This window comes from Esox lucius, chromosome 17 (genome assembly GCF_011004845.1).
Source record: "Esox lucius isolate fEsoLuc1 chromosome 17, fEsoLuc1.pri, whole genome shotgun sequence".
Taxonomy (NCBI): domain Eukaryota; kingdom Metazoa; phylum Chordata; class Actinopteri; order Esociformes; family Esocidae; genus Esox; species Esox lucius.
In genome coordinates, this window is record NC_047585.1 from 34,061,081 (window position 1) to 34,076,735 (window position 15,655).

The following is a 15,655-nucleotide window of genomic DNA, read 5'->3' on the forward strand; positions in this document are numbered from 1 at the left end:
TTTACTTCCAGCTAGCTACTGTTAAATTTGATAACTGTCTTTATTGCAGTTATTAGTCTTTCACCTCTGCATACGCTGATGAAGGCAGAAATAAGTACATATGTAAGAAAAGATAAAAGTCAACTTTACGTTCACTATTCATGTTTCTATTTCACCTTTAGGCCGGCTGTGTATTCTTTGTTTCTTTACTAAATGAACTCTCACCTCTGCCAGGGCCTCAGCTTCCAGGGATTTGTGGTCTCCAAGACTACCGTGGCGGGTGGAGCCAGGGGAGGGTCTGAGGACAGGGCCATCAGGGAAGCACTTCCTCTCCGGGTGATTAATACTTCCTGCGCTGCCAAACGTACTGAGATGGCGTTTCTCAGGACTGTCCATGCGGGCTCTGCTGACGGCCATCTTGTGGGGGCTGCATGGGCGGGGCATGACCTTAGGAGGTGTGTCCATACCTCGGGTTGGGCTGTGGGTGTCGGTGGTACTCCTGCGGCGCGGGATGGCAGCGCTGTCTGAACGAACCCTGACCCTGTTGGGTCACAACGCAGAGAGCAGGACAGCATCAGGAACACAGGACAGTGAAGTGTAAACTTGCAGATATTGATGTTTTGGTTTTACAAACAACTTTCTTGACTAAAAATATATTTCATACATTTTTAGCCAAGAGCAATAAACGGAAATGGAGTTTGGCAGTCTTCTTAAAGCCACATTAGATTTTCTTTTACCAAAAAAACTGTAAATCTGATACTGATGCCAACCCCTGCAAGATTTTAAAAACAGTAATGCTAAAACATATTCAATTATCTATGCTACCTCCCCAGAGCAGGTCCATAGCGGTGTTCAGGGGTGTGTTGTGTGTGTTCGCAGGGGGAGCTGCGGTCATGGTTTCTGGATGAGGTCCGGTCTCTGTCTTCCTGGTGGGGTCCACTTTCAGCCTTTCCACTCAGACTGTCTGAGAATGCATCATCCCTACGGGAACAAAGACAGGAGGCTTATTTAGGGCAAAAAGCAACAGAACATTACACCAATGTGATTTGCGAGACATCAGGACATGTTGGATAGCTTTACATAACAGATGATTCAAAACTAATATTTCAACTACAATGGACATGTGGTTTACATTTTTTAACTGTTGGTAATGAAAGTCCAACTGAAATTTACATTTGCTCCTGAGGAGTGTGCATTTCTAATATGCTTGATGACTGATCTGGTCTTAACAAGTCATGTACTATTATAAACTTTACCCAGCACAGCCAGAAAAGGAGTGGTCCCTAAGAGCCTTGCTATGCTTCAGGTTTTTGTAGAGCTTTTCCTAGCCACTGTGCATTTATGTTTTTTTGCTTGCTGTTCGGGGTTTAAGGCTGGGTATTTGAATAACTGCTGACATGAGATGTTTTTTTAATAATGATTGATTGAATTGAATACACAGCCATTCAGAATCCAAATCTAATCTAAATAATACTATCAGTGTAAATGCCACCAGAAGGTGGACCTCTTCAAGGCATCATTAACAAGCACAATACCAATCCCCGGTTCTCCTTGGGAGGTAAATCAAGGGCTATGGATCCAATTAGATTGGTGTTTCTGTGTCCAAAATGACTATTCCCTGCATGCAACTAGCAGCACTTTAGAATAGGCCTGCATCATGTGTCTTCTCCCTAACTGGAGTTTAATTATGTCGTCCCCACAGTGAGGCATGTTTATTGGCTCCCGGGCACGGTTCAGGAGGGAACGACCAATTACAGAGTGACTTTAACGTTTCGTCTTTGTCAAGAGAATATGTTGCCTGTGGAGAATGGGAAAGGGGCTCTTATACTAACGACTAATTGGGGATTTATTTGCCTTTAAATGCCAACGGATCCTTTGACACGGTAATAGACAACGGCCCCTGAGGCACAGTTAACCGGTTCACGGTGATTCACCAAACACAGCTTGGTGGCACATAACAGGACCCACATAACCAACCATGGTGAACCGGTGCCGTCTGTACTCACAGGTCCTGCACCACGATGTACTGGTGTGGGATGAGTCCGTCCACTCCGTTGTGTCGTCCCTCCCACCAGTCGTCCGAGGCTCTCAGGTACAGCAGGAGTGACGCCCCCTTCTTGAAGGACAGCTCCCGGGGGGTGCGGCCCACGTAGTCAAACCTGGCAATGGCCTCGATCTGCTCCAGGTCATCGTCACTGGTGTGAGGTTCCGTCCCGTTGTCCACTTCATCGACGGCACCGGTCTCGCTATGGGGACTGTCACTTAATGGCGTGGGAGCGAGAGAGAGAGATACGTTGCTTGACCGACATGTGACATATTTTCATTAACATTTTGGCCATTTTACAGGGGCTCTTATCTACAGCGACTTGAAGCACAGTGCATAGATGTTCATACCAGCCCTCCAGTGGGGAAGTGCCACGGCCTAACAACTTAGGCCGTGACATTGTTTAAATGTTGATACACAATGACACAGCATATTTGCTTTGGACTTAATTAGACCAACCAGAATTTGAACCACGGAATTGGGTCCAGTACCCTAACTTTCCACTGGTTAATTTCCGTCCAATGTAAAGTTAGCCGTGACATCACTAACCAGTACTCCTCCCCTCCAGTCATGCACTTCTCATAGACGGGCCCATCCAGCTCGTGGTGGCTGGGGAAGATGACCTCGTTGTGGACGATGATGGTCTTGATGATCTCATTGACGTGCGTCTGGCAGGTGACAGGATCGTGGTGGTCTGGTATGGGCATCAGGGTGGGGCCGAAGCAGATGGCCAGGTTATAGGGATCCATCATGTTCTCATCACTGTACTGGGAAAGACTCAAGAGAAACAATGGGGAATTAACTCAATCAAATTTCTAAAATACAATATGGACAGAGTTGATCGATTTCTTCCTAAACACACGCAAGAAATACAATAAAACTATTGTAATGTCCTCCTCTACCTCCCTGGACACCATTTTTCCTAGTCGGGTTTATTTGTGAACGTTTGATATGTAGACTTGCTGATTAAGGAACAGTCTTAACGATTGGCATGGACTTACTGGTTGAGGAATGCAAACAGGTATCTCATGACAATGATGACTGGACGAGGAAGAGTCAAAATGATCTGCTGAAGGTGGTGAGCTCTCTCTGCACCAGAGTCAACTTCTGTGGTTACAAAAATTTTGGTTTTATATTAGGAAACATACAGTATCTGAGGTCATAGTATAGTAGCAGTTTTGACTGATTGTTGTTATGAGGTCATAATATTGTAGCAGTACTTACTGATGGTTGTTATGAGGTCATAATAGTGTAGCAGTACTTACTGATGGTTGTTATGAGGTCATAATACTGTAGCAGTACTTACAGATGGTTGTAATGAGGTCATAATAGTGTAGCAGTACTTACTTATGGTTGTTATGAGGTCATAATATTGTAACAGTACATACTGATGGTTGTTATGAGGTCATAGTACAGCAATAGTATTTACTGATGGTTGTTATGAGGTCATAGTACAGTAGCACTATTTACTGATTATCATAATGAGGTCATAGTACAGCAGCAGTACTTACTGATAGTAGACATGAGGTCAAGGAACAGTTCCTTAGGGAACAGCGGGTTCTCCAGCCCCCTGAAGTACAGTTTTAGGACCCCCGCTACTGCCATGATGTCATGATCACTCTGATCATCTACCAATGGGTCCTCACCTAGGGGCATCACATGGGGAGGGGGAGTCAAACAGGATGTCAATAATTCAGTTAACTTAATGGTTATTTCACTGAGAACATACATACAATCAAATTCTTTCTGGGATGAATTGGAAATGTGTTAAATTTAAAATGATCTCTGCTTTCTAAAACTGTCTTAATCAATCACAAACATGTTAGCTATTCAACAAAAAGAATAAATATATATTTGTCAGTACGGTATTTTCATCAGAAGATCGTAATCCTGTTAAGAATGTGGTATGTATTTATCAGAAAATCAGGCAACATATGGGCAGACCAACCTCTCTCAAAGGAATTTTTTATATCATTTACTTCAACCTGGGAACCAGGAATCCTGAATATGCCCTGCTGCTGAAGGCCTGTAGGGAGCAGAGAAACCCAAATCAGCGTTAAGATGGAATGTCTGTCAACACACAGGCCGACACGCACGAAGAGAAAGACAGACAGAGAGGGAATACGCACACAGTCAAGCTTCGTCATTCACAAAAGGTTTTGATGTTTGTTACAGTCGGTGCCCTACTTGTCTTGTACAACCACATCCTAGTTTCCATATGCAAAAAGGAGGTTATTGCAGTGGTTTTCAAGCCTATCAACTACATACATGAGCTGTTCTACAAATGACCCTGTTCCTCTTACCGTATAGATTAATGTAGCGGACACAGCTCTCAACCACTACTGGAATGGCCTGTCCAGAGTCCTAACAAACACATCAGGGGGAGACAGAGATTAAATAACTTTCCAGCTGTTACATGTGTGAACAAAGCACATGAATAAATACATAAAATCTACACACTGAATGGATCATTTTTGATTATGCCAAAGACAGAAAACACAAAATACATCAACTTGAAAGGATGTGTGCTAATTATGTGTATTAAAAGGAGTCCATTACACACTGATTGCATCACAAATTACCAGAAATACATAATTACACTGTCATTCTATCTATCTACATCATTTACATTTTATCTGAATATTCACTGGCATCCATGTGTGAAAGGAGAAAGGGACCAGGCAGATAAAGAGATGTTTAGTTACTATACACACTCAACCCAAACCCATTGAGCACAAGACAGCACAAGCAGATCCGAAACCAGGCAACTCTTTACGGGCGTTATGACAGAATACCTGGCTGCGGGCGCGGGCATTCCGTCTTCCCCTGGGACGGGCAGAAAGAGGCAGGAGCAGGGGGCACAGAGCAGAAAAGAAGAGAGGCAAGAAGAAGCACAACATGGTTAGAGAAGCACAGGGACACCTCCAGGGAAAGAAGGTCAGAGGGAAAGCCTGGTAGAAGAGCCCATGTTTGGGGATGAAGAGCGAGATAGGGGGACCCAACAGGGGAGACCAATGCTCGGGGAGGCTGAATAGGTTAGGGTTCTGGGGAAAGCTAGTGGGACAGGATGCTGGGCACTCTGTGTGCTGGATCAACTGGCCAGTTGCCAAAATGTGTCTTATGTCTAGAAGATAAGTGCTCATGGGCAAGATTGTTAGCAAAACGTCCCAATTCCCCCAGTCCGGATTCATTCCGTACCTAACCCACGCTTTGTGAAATTCACTACTCTTCTCCAGACCCAATAGGCAAAAAACACTAACTTTGCCAGCCAATGGACTGCCCAGCCTGAGAAGCCCAGCACAAGACCACGAAGGAAGGGAAATCCACTGAGCTAAGCTGAAGTCGCAGTGAGATGAGAGAGCAGTCAAAGACAGGACAGAGAGGTAGGCCCCCTACCACTGCCGGTAGAGCACACAGACATCCACACATGTACACACCCCACAGGGGCCAGTGAGGGGCCAGACAGGGGGCGGTCAGTACCTTGATGAAGGCCTCCATATTGCCGTTAAAGAGTTTATGATTAAAAATGGAGCGAGGTCTAGCCTTCCGCATTCTCCCAGGTTTAGGGGGAAGTGTGGGGGGCCTGATGGTGGAGGTTTGGAGGGGGTGGGGGGCGGAGAGGGGGGGGGGCAGATACACAGAACTGTGATGAAACAAAGTATGAAACAGAATTTTCTAAATCCAGCTGGCTAATTTTTTCTCTAGCCATTAAGGAGCCACTATATACTATTCATGGCTCTAGATAGAATGTCTTATTCTTTCCACTCCACTCAATACAAACCCTAACATTATTTTAGTCACTGAACAGAGGAAATGTCCTTCAACTATTATCACAGCTGTTTTCCGTTAAACCTTCAATAACAGGAATACATTTACTCTGGGCCACCATAAATATTTGTGAAAAATATTTAAAATATAGTGCCATTTTAACTCTATCGTATGCTGTAGTGTTGTGTAGTATACTGTAGAAAACTAGACTAAACACTGTAGTATCCATAAATAATATAGTGTTTGATGTAGGATTTTGTAAATTATTGTATAATGTATAACTATAGACCATTTTTTTGTTTCCTACAGGTCATATAAAAGAGTAAATGTTCTACACGTAGCTAATCAGACCACAATTCTACATGGACAATTTAATATTTTTGTATTTTCAGAAGGTTTCCTCAGGAAGAAATCCCCTTCCCTATATGTCAAATACTGTAAATCAAGAACAATAAAGGAAATATCACAGAAATGTCCACAAAAACAGAAGAGCAAGTACAACAATGCTAGTAACGCATTCACTACAGTGTTTTCGCAAACACCACAACAAAAAACACTATAGTGAATACATGTTCATGAATATAGTGATAATACCCGATTTACAACATGATATACTATAGTATATTTAATAAAAGATAAAAGCACATGATTAATGACAAAGAAAATAAAATACAAACACTGTAATAGGCCTGTGTACTTAAAGGAGGCACTAACATAATGTCACAACACTCCTCTACACACTGACTTAGGCCCATGACTGTAGTAATGTACAGTATTGTTCTATCCTGTGGTCTTAATCCAGGCTAGGTCATACACACAGCTCATATCCCCGTAACTGTAGTAATGTCCAGTATTGTTCTATCCTGTGGTCTTAATCCAGGCTAGGTCATACACACAGCTCATATCCCCGTAACTGTAGTAATGTACAGTATTGTTCTATCTTGTGGTCTTAATCCAGGCTAGGTCATACACACAGCTCATATCCCCGTAACTGTAGTAATGTCCAGTATTGTTCTATCCTGTGGTCTTAATCCAGGCTAGGTCATACACACAGCTCATATCCCCGTAACTGTAGTAATGTACAGTATTGTTCTATCCTGTGGTCTTAATCCAGGCTAGGTCATACACACAGCTCATATCCCCGTAACTGTAGTAATGTCCAGTATTGTTCTATCCTGTGGTCTTAATCCAGGCTAGGTCATACACACAGCTCATATCCCCGTAACTGTAGTAATGTACAGTATTGTTCTATCTTGTGGTCTTAATCCAGGCTAGGTCATACACACAGCTCATATCCCCGTAACTGTAGTAATGTCCAGTATTGTTCTATCCTGTGGTCTTAATCCAGGCTAGGTCATACACACAGCTCATATCCCCGTAACTGTAGTAATGTACAGTATTGTTCTATCCTGTGGTCTTAATCCAGGCTAGGTCATACACACAGCTCATATCCCCGTAACTGTAGTAATGTCCAGTATTGTTCTATCCTGTGGTCTTAATCCAGGCTAGGTCATACACACAGCTCATATCCCCGTAACTGTAGTAATGTCCAGTATTGTTCTATCCTGTGGTCTTAATCCAGGCTAGGTCATACACACAGCTCATATCCCCGTAACTGTAGTAATGTCCAGTATTGTTCTATCCTGTGGTCTTAATCCAGGCTAGGTCATACACACAGCTCATCTCCCTGTAACTGCTTTATTAGATAAATGTGTTAATTAAACTGCAGTAAAACCACACTCCTATCCCTGTCCCTGTTTTGAATTCTACCCTCGATTCATCAGCGAATTGCTTTCATTTTAACCTGACATCATCGGTGTCACTTCCAGGATTCAACACACTTCTTTTCTTGCTTCCTTTCACCTCCTTTTCTTACCTGGTTGTTCCATATTCAGCCCTTTCCCCTAAACAAAAGGGAGAGAGAGAGAGTGAGAAAGGGAAGGGGAAACGTGTGTGTGCATGTGTGTGACTGTGTTTGTGTGTGTGCTCGTGCACATGGTAGCGTGCATGTGCCTGTGAGTGAGAGAGACAAAACACAATGCTTTAATGACCCGGTTGAGTGCGTTCGGAGCCAGAACGTCTACAGAGCAACCAGATGGGTCAAACTGGGATGAAGGGGGTGAGGGGCGTTAGCAGAAAACGGCCCCTATTCAGACAGGCTCGACCATGACCGTCTCTCCGACACGCACAGAGCTAGCCAGGCAGCGGTCATTCAGTGGTCGCCCTAGAAACCGTAAAGAGAGCCGGAGGGGCGGACCCTGCCAAGTCAGCGCGGAATGTCAATGAAAGCTTCCGTAACCAGGGACAACAAGCAAGGAGGAGGGACGTGGGAGTGCGAGGAAAGGTTGTTTTATAAAAAAAATAAATAGAAGAATTGGAAAAACTATTGAGTTAATCAAATGCTAAATAAATAAGAAAACTATTTCCGAAAAATACAACTGAACGATTGGCTGTGATGGCAAAACGAAGAATGAACATATGTTCCATTGTTGTTTTCTTTTCTGTGCTTTTTGGGTTTTGAGGAAGAGGCCAAACTCTTTATTCTTGTACAAATGTACTGATACAATTTCAGTCATGGCATTCCTGCAACATAAAAAAAGTTAAATACAAGTAATATAAGATGATAGTTGTTCTGTGTTAAATCAGGGTTGGATAGCAGTAGCGCACTGTTGTAACAAGAAAATAATATGACATAATAACAGTTTGTTGTTACAATGCTACAGGATATTATTGTTTGTTATTATTGTCATTGTTATTGTTATTATTTCTCAGTAAAAAGCCTTTTGTCTGTCTGTCTATTTGTCTGTCTGTCTATCTGTCTGACTAACCACAAATAATGAAACCCTGGAAATACCTGAGCCGGCTGTTTGTGTACATCAATAATAGCTATCTGAAAAGATATGCAATGTGTGTTGTTTGGTATGGCGTTTAACCATCTATTTAACCACACAATTTCACAACAATGTTTAAGCCATAGAAATGCTAATACGCTGCTGATAGTTATAAAGGTAAGTTGTTGAACCATTCAATGGAGGGATTCTACTGGCATAAAATAACCATAATGTAACAAGTTGTCCTCACCTTCTCCCAGCGTCTGCTTTAGTAGGTCATGCTTAGCCTGTAGTTTCACTATGAGGTTGCTGCCATTCAGGTACTCTTTAAATTTCTATACAGGGCAAAATAACATAATATAATGTGAGAGTAGCAAACACTTTTTTTATCCAAAGAAGTCCACACAGCAGCTCAGTGAGTTATTATACTGTTTCTATGTAATATCTGTGGGAACTGAACAGACTAGACCACACTTGATTGTAGGCTGCAGTCAATACTGATTTAAGTCATTACAGCAGAAGATTAACTCCATGCATTAATTAGCATGACAACCAGATGGTTGCCTGTCTAAGCAATGCTGCATTGTGAGGAACACTTGGCCAAACCGCTAAACATGGGTAGTGAAGGTACTGAAATATCAGTCTGAAATCATCTTCTTATTGGTGTTATTATATTAATATGCCACTTTTAAAGTAATTTTGTGTATTATGTGTATGTGATCACAAAAGGGAATTGAACTCATCACCACAATGTTACCAATGTAGCCACATAATACCTTGTGAGAGCCTTAGAGCACTAAACCCACACTGTCTTATGTTCTGCTTATGTGCCGACCAGAGTCCCTTTCTGTTCTTTCCACTTGAACAGAATACCAGTAAGATGTCTTTATCAGGGGCAGCCCCTTCCCAGGTAGGGAGGAAATAAGCAGACCAGAGTGGTCTAGATAAAACAATAATTCTGCCTTCAGTGGGCGGTCTCGTTTCCAGTAACGTCCCTGGTAGATTTCAAGAAGGTATTTGCTATATAACATATGGGAGCCAGTGGTACATTCAAACTGATGCATTAATGCATTGTAAATGGTATTTGTTCTCATAGCAAATCATAGCAAAGCCCCAAGTCATGTGTCATCAAGCTACTCACAGTGAAGTAGAAGCCCTCGGTCTCCTGCTGGTTGGCTCGTCTCTTAGCAACATTGATCTTGCTCATGTAGGAGTCGGAAGAGGCGGACTTGACTGACTCGGTGGACTGGCTGTGCTGGAAAGCCTCGGACACGTCGAAGTCCTCCACCGTCAGCATGTCTTGCAGTGTCTGCATGGTGGCGTCCAGGGTCTTCCTCACCTAAGAATGTCAGAAAGGGGAGAAGGGGGGGGGGGGGTCCATGAGCCGGAGGAGTCAATTCGCCCAACAGTTTTGACCTGTTAATCACGACCAATTTTAAATCACGCTAGCAGAACAAACTGTTTTTACGCTATTTTAGGAATATACCTTCAACATCTAAATGTAACAAAAATCTAAACATTTGATTTACCCAGAATCCTCTAAAAACAAAGCCACCCGACACTAGTACACATAACTTATATAGATTAGCAGAGCACAGATGTTATACCTAAACATTAACCTTATATTTGTTAACAGTACTCAAACATACTTTGATATGAAATCATATTGAGATATGAGTTAGTACCACTTTTAAAAATTAATCATTGGCGATGTTTGTACACTACTTAATCATTCCAGTTAGTTTGGAAATTTTCTTACTATGAATACCAACATTCACACTTTAACCCCACAAAAGTCTTACACCACCAAATTAATAAATCAGGTCTTAATGGACAATATTTCATGGCCATACCTGAATGAAAGGTAACTGTGATAAGCCCTCAAATATTATAAAATATTGACAATAATGTAAAACATGCAGCCGCATCAGGTTGGCTGTACGATGGAGACAGGTGCACCATATACTGTACAACACGTACATCAATTTAAAGAATTCTGACAAGGACGTGTGCCAAAAGCTGTCAGAAATTCTGAAGCTCTTGTTCTGAAATGCTGCGGTATTAAATCTTCAAACCCCAAAAATGTACTTTTACATGTGATGTGACGGAAACAAATGCTCACGACACGTGACCTTAAGAAACAGCCGAGGCAGAGAAAGGCAGACAGGCAGGAGGTATGAGCTCCGGTTGCTAGGGCCAGTCTGCCTGGCTGGGTGATGGAAGACAAAGTCAACCCTGGGGCCGCACCTCTGTCATTTCAGAAGATGTATTGCGCTTGGCTGACAATTCTCAAGGCTGTATTTTCATGTGATAGAAAATATTTCTGTGTGGGTGTTGCTGTGCGTGACTATGCCTGTGTGCTTGTGTGTGTGTGTGCGTGCACGTAGGTGTGTGTGTGTGCGTGTTTGTGAATGTAATATTGTGTGTTAATGTGGGTTAGTGACTGTGTGGGTGTTTTTAATAGAGTGAGAATGCCTTCTGGCTGTATTCAACTGGTCAACAGTACAGTAATGAATGCAGTAGTCGGTACTGGGGTCATTCGATGGCCCTGAGTGGATATGAGCTTGTCATCATTATAGCATTAGCTACATAGCCTGCCAAGCCATTTGTGACCAGTCTGTTTATGTATGCTTGTTGTGCCTGTTTGAGTATTAGCAACGTTTATGTAAACATGAGTCACACAGTCTGCCTATAGCCCTCTGTCAAGATGGATTTCTGAAGAGACAAGCGGCGACACTGACAGTATAAACAGTTTTAACAAACTGTACGGGTTCAAATCCTGTATGTTTAACCTTCATAGCTATAGGTGTGTGGAATGTTATTTAACATTTAGACAAATAGGGTGTTTCTCTTAGATATTCGTGATATTTTTTATCTTGGTCATTCTTTAATTACAATTTTATTAGGGCATGGCATTTTGGGACAAAAAGTCACTTTCATAAAACTTTAAAAGGCATTTATTTTAATGCATTTGGGTGAATCTTATTCAAAAAAATCAATAATCCAATATGGTAGCATAATTACATTTTCTGAACACCCCAAGGACAGAAATGGTTACTTAACAGTAAGTAATATTTTGCGTTTAGCTTACCTCCTCATTCTCAATCTTGAGAGTGGCCAGTCGGGACTGGAGCTGGTGATGACGCATCAGGAGCTCTGTCTGCACCGGTTGCTGGGCACTCAACTGGCACACCTAGCGGAGAGAGAGAGAGAGAGAGAGAGAAAGGGAAAAGTAGAAAGGGGGGGTAGATAGGTAAAGAGAAAGAACGAGCGAGACAGAGGGAGCGGTGGACATACAGAAAGAAAGGGGTGGAGAGAGAAGAGAGTGCTTACATTAGTGATTTACAGTTTTCATTTATTTGACAATTAAAAGTAAAGGACTACCTCAGATGAAGAAAAAAAGACGTATCATCGATGCTAACGCAAGCCACATAGAAAAAACACACACACACACACACGAATCACAAACCCCCTCCTCCTCCATCACCTCATCACCCATGTGTGGCTGGTAGTCAAAGCGTGCCGGCGGGCAGAAAATCTGGCTGTACATGTCCATGACTCTGTGTTTGTCCCCCCTAACATCCATAGCGTCCACAGCCCCTTCCAGCTGGTCCAGCCCCTCATGGCGAGACGTCTCCAGGCTATACTCCGCAGACAGATAGGTCCTCAGGGACCGCGCCAGGCTGGCATGGTAGCCCAGGTCACAGCACTAGGCGGAGGCATGGACAACGCAACAGACAGGTAGAGCACACACAGGAAGTCACAGACAGGTACGGCCACCGGCTTAGCACGCAGGAAGTCACGGACAGGGAAAGTACACAGGTAAGTGTTAACTGTTCACTGTGCTAAAATTGGGACAATATACATTAAAGTCATACACTTAGACCAATCAGTTTGATGTGTAACTGGATATGCATTTTTCTACTAATTACTCAACCACAGAGCTAGAACAACTACATTGAATGTCAATTCGAGTCGGATACTGCATCACATAATGCTATTAAGCTTCCTTTCATCTATTTGTGTATGAGTTGCAATCAACTCTATTTAAGGCTGCCAAAGCTGAGGTGTTAATAATGGGTTGTTTATCAAGCAAAACATTAATCGGTGTTCATCTTTTGTTTCGAGACGCAAATCACCTTGACATTTCCTTACATAATGGAAATGTTTTCGAACACGTGATTCTGCCTGGACCCTATTATTGTTGCCTTATTACATGTAAATCATCAAATGATCATCAATATTACCTGAGCTGTTGAAAAGCTAAAAGAAAAATGATAACCACAAGTGGGTACCTAAGCTATATTTTATTCCTGTCATGGATATGTGACCAGTTTTAAATAAGACCTTTCACAGATAAAGTACAAAATGTTGACTAACAAGCAAGTTAACATCTTGATAACTGACTACTAGTTGATGCTCATAACTGTGTTGCATCCCCTCTTCTTTTAACAATACTCTGAAAGCGTTTGGGAACTGAGAGACCAATTAATTTAGTTTTTGGTGCAACACATGCTGCCATCCAGACAACGTCTTTTTCAGGGAAGGCCTTGCTTATTTCAGCAACACAATGCCAAACCACATTCTGCACGTATTATAACAGCATGGCTTTGTAAAAAAAGTGTCCGGCTGCTAAACTGCCCTGCCTGCAGTCCAGACCTGTCACCCATTGAAAGTATTTGGTGCATTATGGAATGAAAAATACAACAAGAGACCCCAAACTGTTGAGCAGCTGAAATCCTACAAAGCAAGAATGGGAAAATATTTCACTTTCAAAACTATAGCAATCGGTCTCTCAGTTCCCAAACATTTACAGAGTTTTGTTAAAAGAAGAGGTGATGCAACAAAATGGGCATGTATTTTTCCAAAACCAATAATATTTCTCGGTGTCAACATGTTGTTTTGTACTATTTCAATTAAATTTAGGGATAAATTATTTGCACATGCATTCTGTTTCATTTGCATTTTACGCAGCGTCCCAACTTCTTTGGAAATAGGGTTGTACTTACTGACAGATTTGAAGGGAAAGATATTTGAATTATTAATCATGATCAAATACAGATGTACAAATACACTTACAATCCATTAAATGGTAGAACATACATGGGCATAAAGGGCATACAGTCAAGATGCTACTATTCTTCAATTGATCAAACTAGTGTTATCTATAAAATAAAATGTGTTGTAAGGAGCTAATGTATTTCACGATGCTACTGGGCTTTGGTGTATACATTTTTTCTGTGTTTTTACAATTTTCACATCTTTAGCAGGAAGCATGTCCTGTGCCACTCACATCTATCATGTCGGACACATCATGGATGTAATATTTGGCCACCAGAGCATTGGTTGCAGCCAGATTCAACAAATAGTCGTTCCGCGCTTTAGTGCACTTCAGCTTGTTTTCAGAGTACTTGGCTTGTCTCTGGAGAGGGACAAACAGAGAGACATAAACCAAGACAGAGAGCAAGAGACAGAAGGTGTAAGACAGAAACAACAGAGTGAGAGACAGAGCGCGGGAGACAGAGAGAGAGAAAGGGGGATGGAGAAAAAGAAGAAGCCAGTGGGGGAGACAGAAGGGGGAGACAGAAGGGGAAGCCGAGGGAGAAAGATGCATCAGTCAGAGTGATTTGGGTCCAAAACTCCTCCTACAAACTAAATTAGATGTAATACAGTTTGTTCCATCTATAGAGGAACTAATTTTATCAAATACTTCACATGTGCTACATGAAACAATAGAGGTCTAGTCTTACCATGGCAACAAAACCACTTAAGGGTTTTGATCATTAGTGTATACATTAACTGATGAGATTTCAGCAGCTAATGCATCGAAGTCATCTGACCATTTCAGTTATTTGGGCACACACACAAACACCCAGACATGCAAACACACACGCACACACACACACACACACACACACCAGATTGACATCTCACAAAGATACAAAGCCCAAGCCACACCTTCTCTTTCATCTTCTCCATTTTCTTGATGCAGCTGCGTCGCTGTGGGCGGTCGTCAGGGCGAAGGAGGCTGGTAGTGACATCGTTGACCTTGCCGATCTGCTTCTCTTCCTGTTTCTCAGCCTCCTTGAGCTTGCCCTCGGCAGCGATGCTCTCTGTGTGGTACATGTGATACGTCTTCATCACCTGCAAAGGGACAGGAGGACACCACTAAGAGCTGTGCACTTTAATACTTCAGTGGCCCCCCAGAGACTCGGAGTAGCTACAATACAATGATGTGAAGTGCGCAACTCAGACATAACATCGATGTGGGGCGGGGCAGACAGGCAAATCTAGGAAATCTAGGAGCATACCTATGTATGGCCCACGGAATGAGAACACAGAAAGACAGCTATAGTCAGATTTGTAGAGGTGTGACTGACTGATGAAATTTGGTTCGTTCTGTCGCTTTCCTCTCCCTGCATACACTATCGCTCTTGCATGTCTCCTAGCAACTCCAATTCAAGCAGTTGGTGTAAAGAAAAAGCAAAGGAAACCAATCAGCAGAAAGTCTAGCCGAGTTACAGGGAACCTTTACTCTTGGTACCTTACAGAGAACCTTTCTTCTATACACACTGCCATATCTCCAGATATCTTACAGATAAACTTTCCTCTAGATATCTAACAGAGACCCTTTCCTTTAGACACCTGACAGATTAACTTTTTTCAGATACCCTGTAGAGAACCTTTTCTCCAGATATCTTACAGAGAACCTTTCCTTTTGGTACCTTACAGAGAACATTTCCTCTAGATACCCCGCAGAGAGACATATCTCCAGATATCTTACAGAGAACCTTTCCTCTAGATATCTTACAGTGAAACTTTCCCCTAGATATCTTACAGAGAACCATTCCTCTATATATCTTACAGAGACCCTTTCCTCTAGATATCTAACAAAGACCCTTTCCTTTAGACACCTGACAGAGAAACTTTTTTCAGATACCCTGTAGAGAACCTTTTCTCCAGATATCTTACAGAGGACCTTTCCTCTTGGTACCTTACAAAGAACCTTTCCTCTAGATATCTTACAGAAAAC

At 42.3% G+C, this 15,655-nt stretch overlaps 1 protein-coding gene across 4 annotated transcripts in view; it reads right to left on the bottom strand.

The window, feature by feature from the left end:
• LOC105026472 (SLIT-ROBO Rho GTPase-activating protein 3) overlaps positions 1 to 15,655 on the bottom strand; it is a 54,965-nt gene that overhangs the window by 3,158 nt on the left and 36,152 nt on the right. For 2 of the 4 annotated variants that reach the window (XM_034287330.1, XM_034287331.1), the window contains exons 5-20: positions 14,581 to 14,766; positions 13,916 to 14,044; positions 12,110 to 12,331; positions 11,714 to 11,815; positions 9,764 to 9,961; positions 8,873 to 8,957; positions 7,668 to 7,695; positions 5,504 to 5,606; positions 4,327 to 4,387; positions 3,972 to 4,049; positions 3,535 to 3,669; positions 3,025 to 3,130; positions 2,573 to 2,800; positions 1,986 to 2,240; positions 805 to 960; positions 205 to 520 (exon numbers count right to left, since the gene is read on the bottom strand). In XM_034287330.1, coding sequence (XP_034143221.1) covers positions 205 to 520; positions 805 to 960; positions 1,986 to 2,240; positions 2,573 to 2,800; positions 3,025 to 3,130; positions 3,535 to 3,669; positions 3,972 to 4,049; positions 4,327 to 4,387; positions 5,504 to 5,606; positions 7,668 to 7,695; positions 8,873 to 8,957; positions 9,764 to 9,961; positions 11,714 to 11,815; positions 12,110 to 12,331; positions 13,916 to 14,044; positions 14,581 to 14,766 — 2,388 coding nt within the window. Of the gene's footprint in view, positions 1 to 204; positions 521 to 804; positions 961 to 1,985; positions 2,241 to 2,572; positions 2,801 to 3,024; positions 3,131 to 3,534; positions 3,670 to 3,971; positions 4,050 to 4,326; positions 4,388 to 4,818; positions 4,850 to 5,503; positions 5,607 to 7,667; positions 7,696 to 8,872; positions 8,958 to 9,763; positions 9,962 to 11,713; positions 11,816 to 12,109; positions 12,332 to 13,915; positions 14,045 to 14,580; positions 14,767 to 15,655 lie in introns of those variants that run through there. The other 2 variants (XM_029114095.2, XM_034287332.1) reach the window with 2 other exon arrangements.